Raw genomic sequence first — 21128 nt, forward strand, 5'->3', positions numbered from 1 at the left:
AGTACATATTCAACCTCGTAATTAGTAATAATAGCTGATATTTTCAAAGTACTTCCATTTGAGCCTCACAACCACTGTGAACTTGATCTATAGCTAATATCTCCATTTTACAGATGAAAAAACTGAAATTCAACTTAAATGACTTGCCCACAGTCCCAAAGCTGGTAAGTATCAGCAAATAATAGGTACTTAATAAATGCACACAGAATTAAGTTAAACCAGGTATTCCTGACTCTAAACCCAAAACACTATCCACCAGGACTATGGTAACTGATCAAAGACTCCATTTCTGAAGAGGACTGCTAATTTTCTTACTCTACTGATATTTTTCTATGGCAGGAATGGGCAAGATACCTATTCCCATGTATGTTCTGTGTCTTCACACAGAACTGACCTAGTATTAATGAGCACCACACTATGTGAGTCACTGTGGCACCTGTAGTAGCAGTGTGCATTCCCCAAAACTGGCTCTTAAGGACTGCTTAAAGAATGCATGCAGGTAGGTCTTGTTTCCCGTTTTCATTCGGCAGTTCTCATGTGCTCTCTACCTTGATCCGGACCCCTTGGACACATGCACCATTCAAGGTCTCTATGGCCAGCTGGGCAGCTTCTAGTACTCCATACTGGATGCAAAGATAGGGCTGCAAAAAGAGAAGACACTCAAAATCAACTTTGCTTCTAGGCTTCAAATGACTGTCCCTCCACTTTTCACTGCAGGAACTAAGGAAAGAATCTAGGTGAAATCATGTCAATGAAGAACACCAAGAGCAACTATAAGTACTGTAATATTATGGGCAGAGCTTGATAGTTTTTCTGACCTGCTTTTGATGGGGTCATCATACTCTACATTCTGGGTCTTCAACTCTATAAAACCCAGTTTTACAGACCTGTATAATTCTACTCAGCCATGACTAAAATTTGGGAAACTGAGTCATATTAACTAAATTTGAATGAGACTAATTTATGAGTCAGAATGCAAGTTTGCTAATCCTCAATGGGAAATAAACCATGGCAGAATAATTCCCTTCCTGAAGGAAAGCTCCTATCAAAACATTGCCCAAGGAGCAGAGAAATGAGTGGGAAACAAACAGAAAAATAGTTACTGTCAAAAAGAATATAGGGCAGCCTGGTGGCACAGCAGATAGAGCACCGACCCTGAAGTCAAGAGGACCTGAGTTCATATCTGGCCTCAGACCAAACACTTGACACTAGCTGTGTGACCCTGGGCAAGTCACTTACTTAACCCCAATTGCCTTAAAAAAAAAAGTGATATAGCCCAGTGCTGGCCTTCTCCCATCTCGTTACTTCTGTCTGATGCCCAGCTTCAGGGTTTCCTCTCCCCATTCACTAAAATGCTCACAGTCCTCCACTCTCCAACTGTCATCTTTCAGCATCATTTATTTAGCTTCCATCCTTAAAAATTACCTTGTGATAGTGCAATTTCAGATCATTTTTTTTTTTGTTGTTGTACACTGTCTGGTGGACTTAAGTCATTGTCACCAAACACGGGCCTAGCTGAGGTCAGAGATGGACATCCCTGGTGAGGCCACAGGAGTGAAAATTGTTTACTAAGTTGTAGAGGGGGTAGGGTTTATGTTGATGAAGGCGAGGTATTCACAAGCACGAAAGCAAACATTTAAAAATGCTTGAAGCTGAAGAAGTTATAGTTTAGCTTGGCGGCTTCCCAAGGTGGTAAGGGAGGTTTTTTTTCTCTCTATGTATATATGTATGTATGTATGTGTATGTATACACACATGCCTAGCACACAGTAAGTACTATATAAAGTTAGCTATTATAATTATTATTTTATTTATGAATCATTTCTAAGGGTGAATTATTTTTTTCAAGGGTTTTCAGAGATGTTCTATGAATTCATGGTATACATAAATTCTTGTTATCCCAATCCCCAGCTTTGGAATCTTAGCTCTTCTAATCTTTATCTTCTGATCCTGAGAAGTTAGTACCAGAAAGGGTGTGTGGCACAGGAAAAGAAAATTACAATTGGAATCATGAAATGTGATGAAAGTCTGAGTCCTGGCTCTGCCCTCTAATTGATGTGTGTCCAACTCACAAAATCTGTTTGCTCATCTGTAAAATGGGGATAATAATACTGACATGATGTTTCACAGGATGATTATAATGACCAGAATGAGATAATAGATCTCAAAATGCCATGCAAATATAAAAGCAATACAGACTCGAATGCTACTCACAAAAATGATCAGGGGCCAGTGGTCCTGGCACAGCTACTGTAATCCTTTAGTCTTTGGCAACTGCTTTTATTGCAGGACTACAGTTGCTACGGCTGCCATCAGAAAGGAACATTCTTGGCTTTCTAAATACCTCTTCCTGGCTGTATGGAACTTTTCTACCAAATCCCCAAATGTCACTGATTCTTTGTAATTATTCAAACTGCTGTTTCTTCTTCCAATAACAAAGACAGTGGTAAACTACAGAGAAAGAGGCAGTGTAGTGCACTAGATAGAGCTGGACTTGATTGTTAGGGAGACCTGGATTCAAATCCTACCTTGGACTCATACTGGCTGTGAATATATCATTAATCTCTCAGTGCCCAAGGCAACTCTCTCAGACTATGTAAATTACAGAGCAAGTGACAATCTACATTGGCAGAGGAGTGTTTTTACACCAATGAAATCATGGCTCTAATACAAAAATCCAAGGAGATTGACACTTTTGTGTAGCTACCATAAAGCTAAGTATAGCAAGTATAGTCTGTTCTCAAGGCAGGAAAGATCTCACTCTAAAGATTATTTTCAAAACCCTTTTTCTTTTTCCATTTTCTCCATAATAAATTTGCAGAACTATAGAGATGGAAGGGACTTCAGGGGCATCCAGTTCAATCTATACCCGAATGTAAATGGTGATCTAGCCTTTAAATATTGCCTAGTGAAGTGGGCAGCACCTACCACCTCTTGAGGTAGTCCACTCCACTTTTAAATAGCTCCAGTTGTAGGGAGGCAGTTATGTTTAACACTCTAGATGTGGTTTGACTTGATGTCATAATGGGATCTCTTTTCAAAGTATGGAATAACAAAAAAAGTGGCAAAAATTTGTTCCTTGTAGTCTAGCTACATTAAACCTGCATCATTTCATCTTGGATATACAGAAGAGAAAAGCGAAACCCAAAGTCACTTCCACCAAGATCACTGCTTCTTATCTGTGAAAGGTACACAGGTCATCTCCATCAGAGATTTCATTTTGTGGCTATCAATCTGTTCCAGTAGTGGCTGAAGGGCAACTCTCTTGGCTCTTTACCTCATCAGTTTCAAGAATAACTGCCAACGAATGGACAGGGCCAAAGCTTGCAAACAACTTCTTCAGAGGCTTGAGGCAGAAACTTCCCCCAAATGGCCCTGCATAGACAGTTGACATTTCTGCCCACTTGACTTTCATCTATAGGAAAAACAAGATTAAAAACACAAGGGGTCAAAGTGGGGAAGCAAGAATACAGAGAGAATAAAGCCCCCAAAGTCACCCTCAGAAGATGCATCAGTTCATTTGATGAGATTTTAGCACCACCAGAGTGTGGTTCAGCATTACCTTTTTATGCATCTCAACAGTGAGGCTGGGTGGAAGAGGATGTGGCCACTGTGAGAACTGGATGACACTGAAGGATGACAGAGGGACCTCCGCTTGGGCTTGCTCAAGAACCTGTAAGAAGTATAAGGCACTGGGAAGTAGGGAATAGGGGAGATGGGTCAAAGGACCCTGACCATTTTTTATATGAGATGAAATGTCCAAGGTTTTAAAAAGCAGTAATACCCCACGGTAGCAGAGTCAATCCTCTGGCTTATTTTCATTTCTCAAATCCCCTAGATGGATAGCAATGGCTAGTGTCTACTTTTGCAGTCAGAATTATAAGTGTTCTCATATTCAACAAATTCTTTGACACATATTCTGGGACAGCAGAGCTAAAAGAAATATACTTAAGACCTGGGTGTTGACATGAAATCTTCCTTCATGTCACCTTAACCACTTTTCATGGCCATATCACTATCATTGACAGGGTAAAAAGCTGCCTATCTGAATACATACATACATAGAGAGGAAATGTGGGGGAGTAAATACAGTACTGGGCTTTGAGGCTAGAAAGGCTGTTTGAATCATGCCATGCACAGGCTGGGCAACCCTGGGCAAGTCATGTAATGTCTCTGATCCTCAGTTTCCTGATCTGTCAAATAATAGCACACACCCCATAGCGCTGTCATGAGAATCAAATAAGAGAGTCCACATAAAGCATTCTGGATGATTTATCATCATTCTCATTACGATACATGAGGTGTTCTGGGGGAGGTTCTCACTCTGGAAAAGCTTCATTTCTTTTTTTTTTGTTTTGTTTTGTTTTTGGGCAATTAGGGTTAAGTGACTCGCCCAGGGTCACACAGCTAGTATGTGTCAAGTGTTTGGTCTGAGGCCAGATTTAAACTCAGGTCCTCCTGATTTCAGGGCCGGTGCTCTATCCACTGCGCCACCTAGCTGCCCCTGAAAAGCTTCATTTCTAACAAGGAGTCCACATCCCTTACCTCCTCATCAGAAGTACACAGAATACTTCGGCAGAATCTGGAAGACATAAGTGTGCTGCCACCTGCCTTCTGGGACAGGAAGAGGAGTTTCCGACCAGTCAAGTCCAAACACTCTAAAATACTAAGAGAGAAAGAATAACAATGAGATAAGGAGGAATGGAATATCCCTTTGAAGCCTTAATCAGCTCCCAGAAAGTCATTTAAGTTACTGCGTGTATCAAAATTCCTTGCAAAATATGAACTGACATATATCTGCAATCTAGCCAACATGACCAGGGCTAAGGCAGACCCGATTATAAGGAAATGAGGCTCCTGGGAAAAGAGCATTAAATAATGCTGCTGCATGGCCAGTCTGGTTTCTTACCAGTTTTTCTTTTGCCTTTATACCAATGCATTTGAACATGTAACTTTCTGAGTAGGACGTAACTTGGGAACAACCATTAGATGTCAATGGACAAAGTGTATCTTAAAACACACTCACTGAACTAACATTTTTACTGATAGCTTTTTTATATGGCAGTCATTTCTGAATACATCTCCACCTCCTAGAACTGAACCCTTTCTTGTAACAAAAGAAAAACAGTTAAGCAAAAACGACTGATGCAGTGATGGTGTCTGCCACTTTGTGCAACATTATGTCCCTGTAGCCCCCTACCTCTCTGATCAGAAGATGACAGAGGTATGTTACAGGACCTGTTTTGTCTAGGGCCAAATTGATGAATATAGTCACTCAGTTTGGCTCTCTTTTAGAATTCATTTACATTATTGTTGTCATTGTTCATTTGTCCTACTGGTTCTGCCCAAGTCATTCTGGATGAATTTGGATGATCTTTTAAGAAACTATTTCCATGAGGTAATGACATTTTAAGTACCCTGCAATAACTCTATGGGCATAAGATTTAAAGCTGGAGATCATCTAGTTCAAACCCCTTATTCTGCAGATAAGGAAACTGAGGGCAACAAAGGTGCCCAATGTCACAATGCTAGTATATAATAGAATCAAGATGTCAATTGAGTCCATTAATTCCAAATCCTGTACTCTTTATTTTTTTCAATTAATATACATCTTTCCACTTGTTCCCTCCTTCCTCCCATTTCTTCCACTGGAAAAGGAGAAAAAAGAAAAAGAAACCCTTGTAACAAATATGCATAGTCAGGTAAAACAAATCCCCACACTGGCCATGTCCAAAACCACCTCCCTGTTAGGAGATGAATGGAATACTTTATTTGTGGGTCCTTTGGAATCAGTGTGCTTTCCACTACAAAAACCTGCCTCTCAACACATTGGAAAATGACATGGAGGAGAAGGCAATCTGCACCCTCATTCTACCACTTCCCATTTGCCTAAGGATCAAAAAAGTTACCCTGAATTCTTCTGCCATGTTGCATCTGTTGGAAGTCTTGCTTCTTTATGGGGTCCACTGGGGCACAAGGGCAATGTGTTTTTCTGTTTTGGACTTGCCAGAAATTGTTGGGAGTTAACTGCTGTATCCAGCTTCATCTCTGCAATCTTGAGGAAAGAAAGAGTGGGAAACCCACCAGTTTCTTGGGTGTTTATTATAGAATCATTTTCAGGTAGACAGGCTGCATTTTTTTTTTAAGCAAAAAAGAAAAAAGAAAAGGTGGTGGTGGAAGTAGGGTGGGAGGGAAGGAAGGATAAAACAAACTAGAAAGGTTCAATGGATGCTTCTCTTTTTTCAGATGCTGGGCTGACAACTTAACAGATGGTTTCTAATTTGCCTAACTACAGATGCCAATCTGCCTCAAGAAGCCCATGCTGTTACATATGTAAAGGAAATGCCAATGTAGGGCTCAGTGAAAAGGGATGCCAATTTTGGCTGGCTCATTCATTACTCTATAGTTAGTCACTTAAAGTGTATTTTTGCACTGAATGTGCAACCGAGTCTCTGGGAGAGGAAATGGCTTCTCTTAGAAAACGTATTGAAATCCTTAGTAGACTCATTTTTATAGCTTCAGAAAGAATTTAAGTAAGTCTTATTTTGTTTAGTACTAGAAATGCCACTCTGTCCATTTATAGTATTTAAAACTTATCTGTTCTTGGCAGTTACTTTGAGATACAAATTTGTGTCTAGCCTAAAAATTTTCTGGATTCCCAAACTCCCATTCTTAAAACTTTATTGGTATCTTTCATTTTTATATCATCCTTTGCTTCTGAATATATCCCTCTCTCTCCAGTGAGCCATTCCATGAAATAAGGAAACAAGAGGGGAAAAAAGCAGCTCAGAAGAACCCAACATTATCAAGCAAGCCTGACAGTATATACAGCATTCCACCTCTATAAAGAAAGGCAAGGTTAATTTTCTCATCTCTTCTTGGTCACTAAAATACATTATCACAGAGTTTGGCCAAACACCTATTCTAATTGTTATTAGTTCTCCTCATGCTGTCAGTCTAATCTTGTACTGAGGTACAGCTTGGTTTGACAAGGAGTCAGTGGGGCATAAAGAGGATAAACTGTCTACACAAAAGATGTCCCCATATGAGGAATGGAAAAGATGTAGGTGCCCAGCTGGGTAGTTTAGAATCTCCCTCTCAAAAGTCAGCATTGAAACACCTTCTGGCTCTATGTGGAACACAACCGTGGACTCTGTCAAATGTGTTTATTTCCTGTACAAGATGGAGCATCATCATAACCTGCAATGTTACTTTCCAGGTTGGTCTTATAGGGTGTGCCCGCACCTCCTGCTCTTGCATCAGTAAGACTGCCTCATAAGGCAGCCTCTTGTTACCTGATTCAACAAACAACAGGAGCATCCTCCCATTCTGTCCCTGTATCTGATGGGGGGGGGGCTTCACCTTATTTTTTCTTAGGACCAGGCCTACATGACACTTCCTCACCATACTGTTTCCCCTTCGGTCATTACCTTCAGCTTTCCACCACCACAACCACCTGGGACTTGGCCCCTGGTCTCCTAGCTCTGACAGATGAGCTGTCACCTTTTCCTGCTCAGAACCAGCCTGCCATGACACTTTCTGAGCAGTTCAACTCCACTTCCATCCACTACCTAGGCTTCCTTTGAGTCCCGATTAAAATCCCACTTCCTACAGGAAGCCTTCCCCAACCCCTCTTAATTCCAGTTTCTTCCTTTGGCTAATTGTCTATTTTTGTGTAAACAGTTTGTTTTGCATATATGTTTGTATGTTGTCTCCCCTATTAGATTGTAAACTCTTTGAGGACAGAGACTGTCTTTTGCTTCTTTTTGTGAACAACAACACCGTTAAAACAAATGACTCTGAAAGACTTAACATAAGAGCAGCCATGATGAAGCATACTCCCTACCTCTTGACAGAGAGGGGATGGAGAGTCAAGGGACAGACAGACAGACAGACAGACAGACAGACAGACACACACACACACACACACACATTTAAGGAAGGAGGGGGAATGGCCAATGCAGGAATTTACTTTGCTTGACTATACTATTTGTTACAAGGGTTTTATTTTTCTTTTATTTCAATGGAAGGGCAGGTGGAAGGGAGAGAAAATAAATTTTTGTTAATTAAAAAAAAAAGTACTTGTGCCAAGACCTGGGATTTACAGAGACAAAAATGAAATACTCTCTGCCCTCAAGTATATCCTATTAGGAAATGTAGAGAAGAGTTCAACAACTAAACAGCTCTGACTGATCTGTCTTATACTAAATGCTACTCCTGAGATCAAGAAAATGATCCTGAGGTTCCTGAAAAATGCTTAACGACAGATTTTGTGGTTAACATAAATCACCTTTTCAAAATTCAATCCTAGTTAAAAAATAAAGTTGATGAAACAGACATAGAGGCAACACAAAAGATAAAACTGATCATTTCAATTACATGAAAATGCAATATTTTAATGCTAATAAGATCAATGCAACTAGAATAAGAGAAGTTGAATGGGAAAAATATTTTCATCAAATATCTCTGTAAAAGTCTGATACCCAAGACATATAAGAAAAGACCTCTAGGTACATATGTATACACATACACTACACACACTACACATAACACATATATCCACATACACAACACATACATGGGAGAGAAAAGGGGGAGCGATAGAGCTAGCTAGCCAAGAGGGGGTCACTTTCCCTTCCCCCGGACCCTTAAGTTACACTTTCCTGTCCACTGCCCTTTTCTATTGTTCCTTACCAAACACTGACCCTCCATTCCACCCCATGCCAGAAGGAACCCAGAATCCCAGTTCCACTGGCTCTCAGATCCACTTCCCACTTCTCAATGATGGCAGTGGAGCAGTCCCCTCCAGGATAAGGACTCCTGGGACTTTTAGTTGACCTACCATCCTTTCTATGTACCTCGACTGAAAATTCCTTATATGTTTTTGTTGTTGTTGTTTATTTTTTGCTAGGCAATGGGGTTAAGTGACTTTCCCAGGGTCACACAGCTAGTGAGTGTTATGTGTCTGAGGTCAGATTTGAACTCAGGTCCTCCTGACTCCAGGGCCAGTGCTCTATCCACTGTGCCACCTAGCTGCCCCCAAATTCCTTATATGTTGTTTCTCTCAATTAGAATGTAAGCTCCATGGCTGTCTTCTTTTGCTATTTGCATCCCCAGTTCTTGGCACACAATAAGTGCTTCACTGATTAATTCAACTAACACAAATCCATAAGACGAAAAGTTATTCCCTAATGGATAAACAGTCAAAAGAAATGATCAAAGAGTTCTCAAAAGAATTAAAAACCTTTAAAAATCATATGAAAGACTGCTTCCAATAACTAGTAAGAGCAATGCAAATCAAAACAATTCCATTTTAGCTTACACCTAATAAATTGGCAAAAATAAGACAGAAATAGTCAATTTCAGAGGGGTTATGGGGAAAAGAGCAAACTGATACATTGCTGGTAGAATGGAACATTACTCTAACCATTTTGGAAAGCAATTTGGAATTATGCTAAGAAAGTGACTGAAATGTCCATACCCTTTGAGTCAGGGATCTCAGTGTCAGGTATATACTCCAATGAGGCCAATGACAAAAAGAAAGATCCTACATATGCAAAAGTATGTTTTGTAGAAGCAAAGCATTAGAAACAAGGTAGTAGTAGTGGTAATGGTAGTAGTAGTAGTAGTAGTAGTAGTAGTAGTAGTATAGAATTAGAAAGTGGAAATAAAGAATTGAAAACACAGTAGCACTTTTTGTTGGGGATAAAGAAGTAGAGAGACAGTAGATGCCCACCAAGTGAGAAATGGTTAAACATACTGTAGAATATGAATGTAATGAATAGAATCTGTGATTCAAGAAATCATGAATATGCAAAATATAGAAAACACTGGAACTGATGCAAAATCAAGTACAACCAGGAAAACAATACCTATGACTAGGACAATGTAAATAGCAAGAACAATCCCCCCAAATCAAAACTGAATGACATGTAATTATAGCAACCAACTCTGGCCCCAAAGTCAAGATACAAGAATGCTCTTCCTTCCCCTTTTTTTTTTCCAGAGGTAGGAGACTATGGGAGTGGAACACTACCTAAAATTTCATATCTGGTTGACATATGGATAATGTTTGCTGAATTGTTTTTCCTCTTTTTGGTAAAGAATGGTGCTCTGGGAGACAGAAGAGAAGGGAGGGAATATATCGGTAAATTAAAGTGACATAAAATCAAAACATGTGCACATCAATTTTTAAAAAAAGAGATAATGATTTACAATTTCACTCTAGTTTAAAAAGGCATGTAAATATTAGTTAGACTTAAAGTACTTTATAACTACTAACCTTCTTTGGGCCATGTTTAATAAAATACTGAGCCAGTTCAAGGGTTGCAACAGCATCTTCTGTAGAATCATGGCCAACCCTGTCGGGGCACTGTATTTCCTTCCTAAAGGAAGTAAGAGTAAAAGACAGCTTATTAACTCAGGAATCACAGGCTAACACTTGGCATAAAAGGTCCATGTCTGCGTAGCTCTCTCCGGCTGATGTTTTTTCCTGTGTTTTCTGGCTGCATGTAGAATCTGTGATTCAGAAAAAACTAAAAGGGCCTACATCTACAGTGGGCATGTCAACAGATGCTGCTTGTCACAGTTTAGGGGCTGAAAATGGTGGGATTTTGAAATGTTTTGTCAACTTTGATACTTTTTTTCCCCCATCCAATTCAATCACAGTTTAGTTCCTTGTTGTCTACCCTACAGGGCTTCTCAAGAGGTGGGTATGACACTAAGCATAAGTCACAGAAAAGATAACACAAATTGAGAGGTGTATATTTCCAATTCATTACATGAAGCACATTGTACAGTGGACAAAACACCAGGGCTAGAGTCAGGAAGACTTTGGTTAAAATGCTGCCTCAGACACTTACGAGCTTTGTGACCTGGGCAAGTCACTTAACCTCTATAAGCCTCAGTTTCCTTATGGGTAAGATAGGGATAAAATTAGCACAAGGATTAAATGAGATAATATATGTTAAAGCACTTTACAAACCTTAAAGAGTTCTAAATTTGAGCAACAATCATGATTAGAGATATTCTGCCCTATTTGAACATGTCAATACAGGGAACTACTGTAGTGTAAAAGAACTCAAACTGTAATAAACTTACCCTAAAACAGCCTTGGCTAAGAACTTGAGCTTAAATCTTCGTCCCAAATTTCTGACAAAAAGCAACGAAGTGTCAATAACATTGGGATGTATCATCTGTAGAGGGAAAATAAAACCCCTTTTCAACTTTCTAAAACAATGGATAAATGGAGGGGTCAGGGAGGTGAGAAAGGTAGAGGAAAATAAGAGGATATAACAGAAAAATGGAGTCCCCATATAGGTACATACTTGTAAGGCTTGAAGGTCTGCATTTAAGGAATGGCCTACTAACACCGCATCTGGTGGGAGCAGCTTTTTTAACTTGGCCTGGACATCTCTGAGTTTTGTGGTCACAGGTTTAAGAATCTTCCGTGTGATACCTGAGAACCTTTCCATAAAAGCAAAAAGATGGAGGCTGTAAGAGTAGCTGGTTCCATTTCCCCAGCTCCAATCCTGAAATGTGTCCTAAGGAAAGCATTATTACCATAGGGACTGTACTTAGAAAGAGAAATGTAAGTCATTGCAGTCTAATTAAGAACAGTTAACAAGGCTGCTTTTGAAATTTTAACTGTTGTCTACTCTTACATATTGGATAGTCTTTTGAAACACTTGGCTCCCTTGCTTTCATGTTACTACATGGTTTCCATCCTACCTCTCTGACTAATCACATTTTCTTCACTGCTTTTGTTTTTTTTTCTTTCTATCCCCTAAATGCAGGGACCTCTCAAGGCTCTGTTCTTCGGCCTGCTATTCTCTACGTACAATCTCAGTCTTCATGATCCCTCCCATTTCCACAAGTACATCTTCAATGAACAAAACAACAAAAACGTTTCATTGTCCACTTTCTTTTTGAGAATGCTTTAATAATGACAAAATTAAGCACATTATGTGGCACATGCCTCAATATATTAATTCAGAATCTTTGAACAGAAACACAGACATGTATTGATCCTGGATATTTTTGGTGAATATTTGTTTTTTTCTAACTGACAGGCTAAGCTTTAAGATCAACTCAGCAATTGCATGCAATCTGATGAACTTCAAATTTCTAGAAAAGGAATCTTGTTAGATGGCACAGCCCCATTTAATGTGATCTAGTGTTAGAATGACTATTATGAGATCCCATGGCAAAGATGCTAGCAATTTCCCACTGGTCTAAGTTCATAAGAGATATAGGGAGAAAAGTGTAAGAATGTTACACATCTGAAAATGAGCCAAAGCACTTCTGGTAGAGAAATGTAACTGACATGGCGCAGTCCAAATTTCTTCCCTATGGACTTTTATATCCCAGCTAGCTAAATCATGCAACTCCACAAAAGCTCCAGGCCTCTTCCTATAAAAGTTTCCATCAATTTCAATCTGACCTGGGTTGGGAAAAGCTACAAGTCAATTTGCAGGTATTCACCTGGTGAGGTAGTTCAGAATCTTGTTGTCAGGTTTGACAAGTTCATCCATGACACAATGACCTTCTGCATCAACCAACGAGACTCGTGTGAGTTCATTCCCATTTGGTGTAAGGCACTGAAAAACCAAAGACACAGTCAGGCTGCTGTACCCATGTGGGCCACTGTTTCCTGCTTGTTTAAATATGATAACCTGTTCTACTTACTTTGTGGGTATCAAGGTAGGAAAAGTCAAATCAAGGAAGGGTTTCTGAAAATTACATTCATGAAAACGAGCATGACACAACTTCACTGTAAAGGCTATGTTAGAGAAAGAATAGGAAAAAGAAGAAGAGATGCTATCTCCCCACCAGAGAAAGCAGATGTCTGGTCTATAATGGGAACTGGGGACACACAAAGCCATATACAGAAGGGTCCAAGACTATTTTCTACTCTTCATTCTGTAGTTGTAAAAATGTCTTCTTGCAGTAATAACAGAACAATAATAGGCACTTGAGGTACTTTATAAAGCTATTTCTATTCAGGATTTGAACTCAGTTCTTCCTGATTCCAATGCCAGCACCCTATCTACAATACTGCCTCACTGGCAATTGTGTAAAGAGATCATAAAACAGAAAGCCCTCTGTCAAAAAGATAAAAAGAAATAAATATGGTTCTTGTGGTTATATGTAAATAATTCATGTGTCACAGAAATGATAGACAACTAATGTAACTTGTAGACTTAAGTCTGGGGGCGGCTAAGTGGTGCAGTGGATACAGCACCGGCCCTGCAGTCAGGAAGACCTGAGTTCAAATTCCTTCTCAGACCAGCATCCCACCTGCCCAGGCTCAAATTCCTTCTCAGACACTTACTAGCTGTGTGACCCTGGGCAAGTCACTTAACCCCAAGTGCCTCACCAAAAAAAACAAAACACAACAAAAAAAAAATACCCTTAAGTCTGCTGGAAACCAGCACCAAGGTGGTTTGTTTTTATTTTTTTTTAAGTATTAGCATTAGTAATAGCTTACAATAGCCCCATGAGGTAGGTAGTATAAATATTAATACCCTTACCTATAAAAAAGGGAAAATGAGGCTCTCAGACTTGCCCAGGGTCCTATAACTAGTAAGTGGTGGTGTCAGGACTCTGAGTCGGAAGATTTGAATTTAGGTCTAGTGCTTTTTACCATGCTGTGACCTTTGTGTTTCTGGTACCCAAGCCCCATAAACACAGATTTTGAAAACCCAATTCTTTGCATTAAACTTGAATTGATCAAAAACGCTATGTTTCACTCTACCATAAGTGAATTCCTGTCCTTGAGGATGGCAATATCTATTCTGAGCAGCCATTATAATAATGAGATTCATCTCATACCATTTCACAGTCTAGGCCAAAAAGGGGGCTGCTGTCGCTTACTGGACCAACACATTCAGTAGAAACAAAGTTTCTACAGTTAGCCAAACCTGGAGATGAACAAACAAACAAAAACTATGTTTATACAAAAAATGACAGAGATGATGATGTTCAATTGTCTAGAAGAGGCATATAGAATTTAGCAAGGACAACTGGATCCTGTATGCTACAACTGGTGTTACCCTTAGTGCTCTGAAAGGTCACTTTACATTTGTCCATTATGGCATTCTACCTGATTTCTCATCTGCAACATTTTGGTCACGAAAGCATCATATAAATCACTTACTCCTGGAATAAAATAAACAGTGGCTTCTGGGGAAAGTCTGTCCATCTTTTAAAAACACCAACAGAAAACATAAACATTCCCCCTTTATTTAAGAAACCACCGGCTAGCATACTTTCTCTGGCCATTGTCATTTGTCACCACAGTGAATTTTTATGCTAGTATTCACAGAAAAGGAATAGTCTATAAAAGCACTTCTTCCCAAAATAAAAGACTTAACACAGACTAAACAGGAACAGGAAAAAATGTTCAGGGTTTAACTTTGTTCCATGTCCATATGGACTTAGCTTTCATGATCCATTAAAGTACCACTATTACTGAGAAAAGAGAATGGGTAGAGATGGACAGTGGTTAAGAAGATCAAACACCAATGCTCTAGTTTTTTAAAATAACTTTCTTATTTTTATATATTTCTACTACCATGCCAATAGTAATCTCAACCAACCTTGGAGTGGAAAGTCAAATTTTTTCATCTCTTCTTTGGTCAACAGGCATCTAACCAAACCCACTTTTTCAAATCCATATTTCTGAATGATGGGATCATTTTGCAAGTCTGTGATGGCTTGTGGATTGGCAAGAGAGGATGATGACACTGAAACAAGTAGGTCCAGAGTTGATGTGTTAAAATGTGCTTTTAACAGAGCATTCCCAATGGCATTATCTCTGTTGGATAGCTTACTAGAGCTCTTTGAAAATAATTTTCTTATTACTCAACAATGATTTAGTGAAGCATTTAAGGTATGGCATATAGGGATAAAGCTACATCCAAGATTTCTTTGATATAGGGAACATCCTAATGAGAAAACTCCCTCTACTAATTCAAGTTGACACCTTCTCTGTAACTTATAGTCTTGGAGAGCTGTCCAGAGTACTGAGAAATTAAATTATTTGCTTATAGCCACAGAGGTGGTACATGTCAGGCATGAGGCTGGGACCCAGCACTTTCTGGATCTGAAGCCAGCTCTCCATCCACTACCAGAGGTATAAAACTCAAACAGAAATGGGTCCCGGTGGGCTACATGTTGACTTAGAAAAACCACAAGTTAACATTATCTACGCTATATTTTATTTTGTTAAAAATTTCCCCATTTCATTTGAATCTGGTTCTGGCAGCACTCATGAGCTGTGTGCCCACCTGGGCCATGACACTATACCACACTGTATCTAAATGCTACATGCAGATATACAACTAAGAAGGAGGCATAACTTTTTCTTTCATGGATCTAATATCTAGATGTGGAGACACTGGTCTGTTTACTTATTTATGTCTTAAGGGACAGAGATAAAAAGTGGTGTGATTTCAGAGGAGGGAAGCATCACTTCAGGCAGGGTGTTCAGGGAAGGTGTCAGGGAGGTAGTGAGACTTAAGCTGGGCCTTGAAGGACTGAGTGGAATTCACATGGGTGGAAAAGGAGGAGGAACACGGCATTCCAGGTAAGGAAAACAGTGTGCACAAAGGTGCAGAGGTAGGAATGCACTGGTAATACACCAATCTGATTAAAGCAGAACATCTGTGAAGGAGTAATAAAGCGACATAAGATTAGAAAAAGAATGTCGTGATAAGATCATAGAGAGCCCTGAACCCCAGACTTGGGAGTCTGATCTTTATCATGTAGGTAAGGGGGAACCATTTGAATTTCTGGAACACAGTAGTAACATGATCAAAATGGTATTTTCAGAAGATGAACACAGCATTAGTATACAGGACTGGTTTTGGTTTGGAGAGAAGAACATTTATAAGTGGGGAGAATATTTAGACCCATTATAATAAGTGCAGATACAAAGTGATAAGACTTGAACTAAGGCAAAGGCAGCAAAGGAAGAAGTATGATACAGAGAGGAGAGAGAAATAACAGGACCTAGTTATTAATCAGGCCTAGGGGTAAAGGAGGGGAGTAATTGTAAGGTTCTGAAGGCTCAGGCAACAGGAAGAAGGGTAGCAGTACCATGGACAAAAATAGACAAGTAGAAGGGGAAAGAGACTTGGGGATATTGAGAACTAAAAATAGATTATATGAGATTTAAAGAAATGAATGGGAAGTGAGGAAATGAACACAGACCATTCATTTAACACTGGCAGTAAAATAAAGGAGAGAAATAGGACAGTACCTAGGAGCAAACAAAACCAACGCAGTTAAAATTATAAGGGAAATATTTAATTGGGAGAAAAATCTTTGCAAAAAGATTTTCTGATAAAGGTCTCAGATCCAAGATATATAAGGAACTGAAAACTTATAAGAAAAAGAGTCATTCCTCAAGATATAACCGGTCAAAAAATATGAACGGGCAATTCTCAGAGAAGAAATATAATCTATCAACAACCACATGAAGAAATTCCCAATCACCAATAATTAGAGAAATATACAATTAAAACAACCCTGATACTCTGCCTCATACCTATCAGACTGGCACAGATGACCAAAAATGGAAAATGGCAGTTGTTTCACAAAAACAGGAATATGAATGCCTTGGTGGCAGGGCTATAAACTAGTCTAGCCAGTCTGAAAAGTAATTTGGAGCTACATCACTAAAGCCTATATATTCTTTGACCCAGCAATAACACTACTAGTTCTATACCCCAAAGAGATGAATTAAAGAGGAAAAGGATGCCTACATACAAAACTATAGCAATTCTCTTTGTTTTAGCAAGAACAGGAAGTTAAGAGGATGCCTATCAATTGGAAGAATCAATGAACAAATTATGGTATAGTCATGTAATGAAGTATTATCTCAATGTAATAAATGACGAAAGGGATGGATTTTCACAAAAACCTAGCAAGTCAAGTCAGGAAACTTTGTTTAGTATTTACTATTTTTCAGACACTGTAGTAAGCACTGAAGATAACAAAGAAGAATGAAAACAGTCTCTGCTCTCAAGAAGCTCACAATCTAACGGGGAAGACAACAGATAAACAACTTTGTCCAAACAAAAGATACGTAGGATAACTTGTGGTACTTCCAGAGGGAAGGGACTAACATTGAAAATGACTGGGAAGTTGGCTTCTGGCAGAAGATGAGACTTTAGATAGAGATTTGAAGGAAACCAAGGAAGCTAGGAGATAAAGATGAAGACGGAAACAGGGGTAGGGAAGAGGCAGTGAAACTGAACACAGCTGGAAGATGGGAATGTTTTCTGTAAGGAATTAGCAAGGAGGTCAGTGTCAATCAATCGATAAACATTTACTAAGCATTCAGTATGTGCCAGACAATGTACTAAGTATTGGGAATAAAAACAGAGGCAAAAGTCAGTCCCTGACCTCAAGGAGACAATAAGTAAACAACTATGTTGTTTACAACAAGCTATATACGGGTTACATAGAAAAGGCCTCTTGTAGAAGATGGGATTTTACCTGGGATGTAAAGGAAGCCAGGGAAACCATGAGGGAGATGAGAAGATAAAGAATTCCGGGCATGAAGAACACCTAAAGAAAATGCCTGGAGAGAAGAGATGGAGTGTCCTGTCTGTGGCCCTGTCAATGGACTGAAGAATACATCACGGAGTAAGGTATAAGACTATAACTGTAGGAAGGGGCTGGGTTATGAAGAGCTTTGAATGCCAAGCAGAGGATTTTATATTTGATACTGGATGTAAGAGGGAACCAATGGAGTTTACTGAGTAGGGCAGCGACATGGTTGGACACGGCTTTAGAAAAATCACTTAAAGTGGCTGAATGAAGGATGGATTGGAATGGAGAGAGACTTGAGACAGGTAGACTGACCAACAGATTATTGCAATAGTCAAGGTATGAGGTGATGAGAAGCTGCACATGTCATTGTACTGCAGAGTTTGTGGAGGTAAGGGGTAAGAAGACTGGAAAAGTAGGAAGGGCCAAGTTATGAAGGTCTTTAAAAGACAAAAGCATTTTATATTTGATCCTTAATGTAGTAGAGTCACTAAAGTTTACTGAGTAAGGGGGTGACATGGACAGACCAACATTTTAGAAGAACCACTTTGGCAGCTGAATGGAGGGTGGGGAGAGACTCAAAGCAGGAAAATCAACTAGAAGGCTACAACTGTATTAGTTATTATCATAGCACCTCAGGGGATGAAGGTCCACACTAGAGTGATGGCAGTGTCAGAAGAAAGAAACCCCCTTCTATGAGAGATGCCAGGAAGGTAGAATTGACAGTACATGGCAACAGATTAAATACTGGAGGTGAGAAAGAGAAGAGTTGAGGATGATACTTATGAAGACTTGTATGAACTGAACTAGAGTAAAGAGAACCAGGTTTCTTTCTTCAAAACCACTTTCTTCAATAATAATATTGTGAAGACAAACAACTTTGAAATAACTCCAATCAACGCAATGACCGATCATATGATTCCAGAGAACTAATGATGAAGCATGCTACCCATCTCCTGACAGAGAGGAGAGGGAATCACGTTGTACAATGAGACACACATTTTCAGATACAGACATTGCAGGGATTTATTGTGCTTAATTGTGAGTATTTGTTACAAAGGTTTTGCTATTTTTTTCTCAATTTTTTTTTTTTGGTGGGCAGGGGGAGGCAAAGAGTAGGAAGGGAGAGGAGAGCTAGGGAAACGGCGCCTCCAAAAAGAAAAAGTGGATCACTGAAGCATTTTCTTTTAATACACAAAAGTGGACAAAAGGAATCACAAACAAGCAGGGCAACTTTGAAAATGACACTGAATTTATTATATACTTAAAGAGAAAAACAAGCTATATTTAATAAACATTTAGTTTCATGTACAACACTCTCTATTCTATTATGTATATGGAAGTGCTCACTTTAGTTGATGCCTGTTAAGTTCAGAATTTTTTTTTTTAATGGGGGAAAAACAAACTATGAAAAGGTGTCAAAGCTCAACGTATAAACAAATAAACTAAAGTCAGATCATTAAAAAGTCAGTGGTTAGGAAGGCCAATTGTATGGAGAAAAACACTTTCGAGAAAGTGATCTGCAAATGATTGCGGGCAGAAGGAAAGATGCCAATGGAGAGGTCATAAAACAGAAGGAAGCTAACGGAGGCAACCAGGTCCCAGAGACAGCAGGAGGAGATTATTAGGTAAAATAGCATTTACAAATTGTTTGAAATGTTCTTAGTTCATAGAATTGTTCTCTTTCTATGTTTATGTTTAACACAAACATATTCATCACATCCTTCTGAATGAGCAAATCACTGACAAGATTTATATCTCTACCTTGCATGGCACTGGGTGTAGGCAGGATTCCTTCTTCCTCTTTATTTCCATTAGGCTGTTCCCCAATAATGTCTGCGAGAAAATTGGCTGATGGAACCGGCAAACGGAATCTCTGTACAAACAGTGAGTAAATAGGAACAGATTTTCACTACCACCCCTGAAAAGGTAATGAGATAATACCACCCAAATAAAATGTTTGTAAAAATTAGGCAGTTTTTAAACATCTAAATTCTTAGGTTCTCAGTATTCATGCATTCTTCCTTGGATCTGACTTATTTGGGGGCAGTTCAGTCTAACTGAGCCAGGAGTTCTGCTTAGCAACCTATGAGTATATTGATAAGGATCTGAGTATCAATTGTCTTAGTTTCAACTGAACAAACATTTATTAATATGTAACTAGGTGCCAGGCAGCATGCTAGGCACTGGGGTGACAAAAACAAAACAAGATGTAGTCTCTGGCCTCAAGGACACTTACAATAAAAGTGGGGACAGAATGATATAAGATAGATGACAATAAAGTCAAAGGAAAAGATTTAGAGAAAGTGTTCTAAGAAAACTGGAGGAAAAAAAGATCACTTCTCTCTGTAGGAAATCAGGGAAGAGGGCGAAATAGATGGCACCTAAACTAGGACAAGAAGGAGAGAGTAGGTTGTCAATAAGTGGAAATGAAGGGAGAAATGTCTACATTCTGGGCCAATGGAGGGGCAGAAAACAACATGGGCAAACTGGGAAATAGCTAGCAACAGAGTTTGGCCAGACCATTGAATGCATGAGAGGGTGAGGTAATATGAAAAACAAAAAGGCTTGAGTGATAAAGAGGCATCAGATTATGGAGAGTCTTAAAAAGCTAGCTCTACATTTTACATTCTATCCCTTAGGTAGCTGGGAGTCACTCAAGGTTTCTGAGCAGGGCAGTGAGGGACATGACCAGATACTTGTGCATCAGGAAAAGTATTTCACCAACTGTGTGATGGATGGGCAAGGGAAATGACTGAAGGCAGGAAGAACACTAAGAAGGTTACTACACAGCACAAAGGAGAGGTGATGAAGGCCTAAGCTGTGTTTTACTGGATTAACCAGGCTTTATCTCATGTGCATTTTGTTTACACATATAAAGATGTGTAAAAACTCCTTCTCCTTAAAGGAAGGCTTTAGTTTGGGATAGCAAGGCTTAGCATGAACTAGGAGTTTGGACAATCACCATTTAATTAGGTTCAGCCTTTTCACACAATAGTCCCAAAATAAATTGATTTTATTTAAAAAAATTTTTTATATTATTTTTAATTGACTTAGCTGTGCATGTACCGAAAATTTAAGTTCCTTTAGACCAGAGACTGTTTTGTTTTTGTCCCAAAATCAATTGATATATAATGATGGGAAAACCTCACACAATGTTTCAATGCAGGCTACATGTGGAGACAGCCCTTTTATAGAGTTTAAACACCTAAAATGTCACATACAGAGTGACCTGTGCAGTCCCTGGAATAGTAGTCTCTAGTAGGATTCTCCACAGCCAGGTGTCTGAAATAGAGAGGAAAGGGCAATACATGTATTTGCCTGCACCTAGGCAAATCACGCTATCTTTTCTCAGGCAGCTTCCAATTTCACCCATTCACATTCATTCATTCATTCACCCATCAAGTTAATTCCTAGAGTCCTGCACACTCTAAGCACAATGTTAGGTGAGTTGAGGTATACAAAGAAGTATGAGGCATTGTTCCTGCCTTCCCTGAGCTAATTATCTAATAATCTAATTAAAATGTTCCTTTATTTCTTTATTCCCCACTCCACCACACACCTTTTTTG

The 21128-nt window shown here is 39.2% G+C and overlaps 1 protein-coding gene across 3 annotated transcripts in view; it reads right to left on the reverse strand.

Annotated features, from left to right (window-relative positions):
* Positions 1-21128, reverse strand: part of LOC114052129 (RNA exonuclease 5-like) — a 34745-nt gene that overhangs the window by 6344 nt on the left and 7273 nt on the right. For 2 of the 3 annotated variants that reach the window (XM_027874629.1, XM_027874628.1), the window contains exons 5-16: positions 19323-19434; positions 14600-14746; positions 13833-13921; positions 12483-12598; positions 11327-11465; positions 11100-11194; positions 10282-10384; positions 5909-6054; positions 4545-4665; positions 3562-3672; positions 3277-3414; positions 549-641 (exon numbers count right to left, since the gene is read on the reverse strand). In XM_027874629.1, the coding sequence (XP_027730430.1) occupies positions 549-641; positions 3277-3414; positions 3562-3672; positions 4545-4665; positions 5909-6054; positions 10282-10384; positions 11100-11194; positions 11327-11465; positions 12483-12598; positions 13833-13921; positions 14600-14746; positions 19323-19434 (1410 nt within the window). Of the gene's footprint in view, positions 1-548; positions 642-3276; positions 3415-3561; positions 3673-4544; positions 4666-5908; positions 6055-10281; positions 10385-11099; positions 11195-11326; positions 11466-12482; positions 12599-13832; positions 13922-14599; positions 14747-19322; positions 19435-20782; positions 20844-21128 lie in introns of all 3 variants that reach the window. The other variant, XM_027874630.1, reaches the window with a different exon arrangement.

The sequence above is a fragment of the Vombatus ursinus genome, unplaced genomic scaffold, assembly GCF_900497805.2.
Source record: "Vombatus ursinus unplaced genomic scaffold, bare-nosed wombat genome assembly UNPS02014807.1, whole genome shotgun sequence".
NCBI lineage: Eukaryota > Metazoa > Chordata > Mammalia > Diprotodontia > Vombatidae > Vombatus > Vombatus ursinus.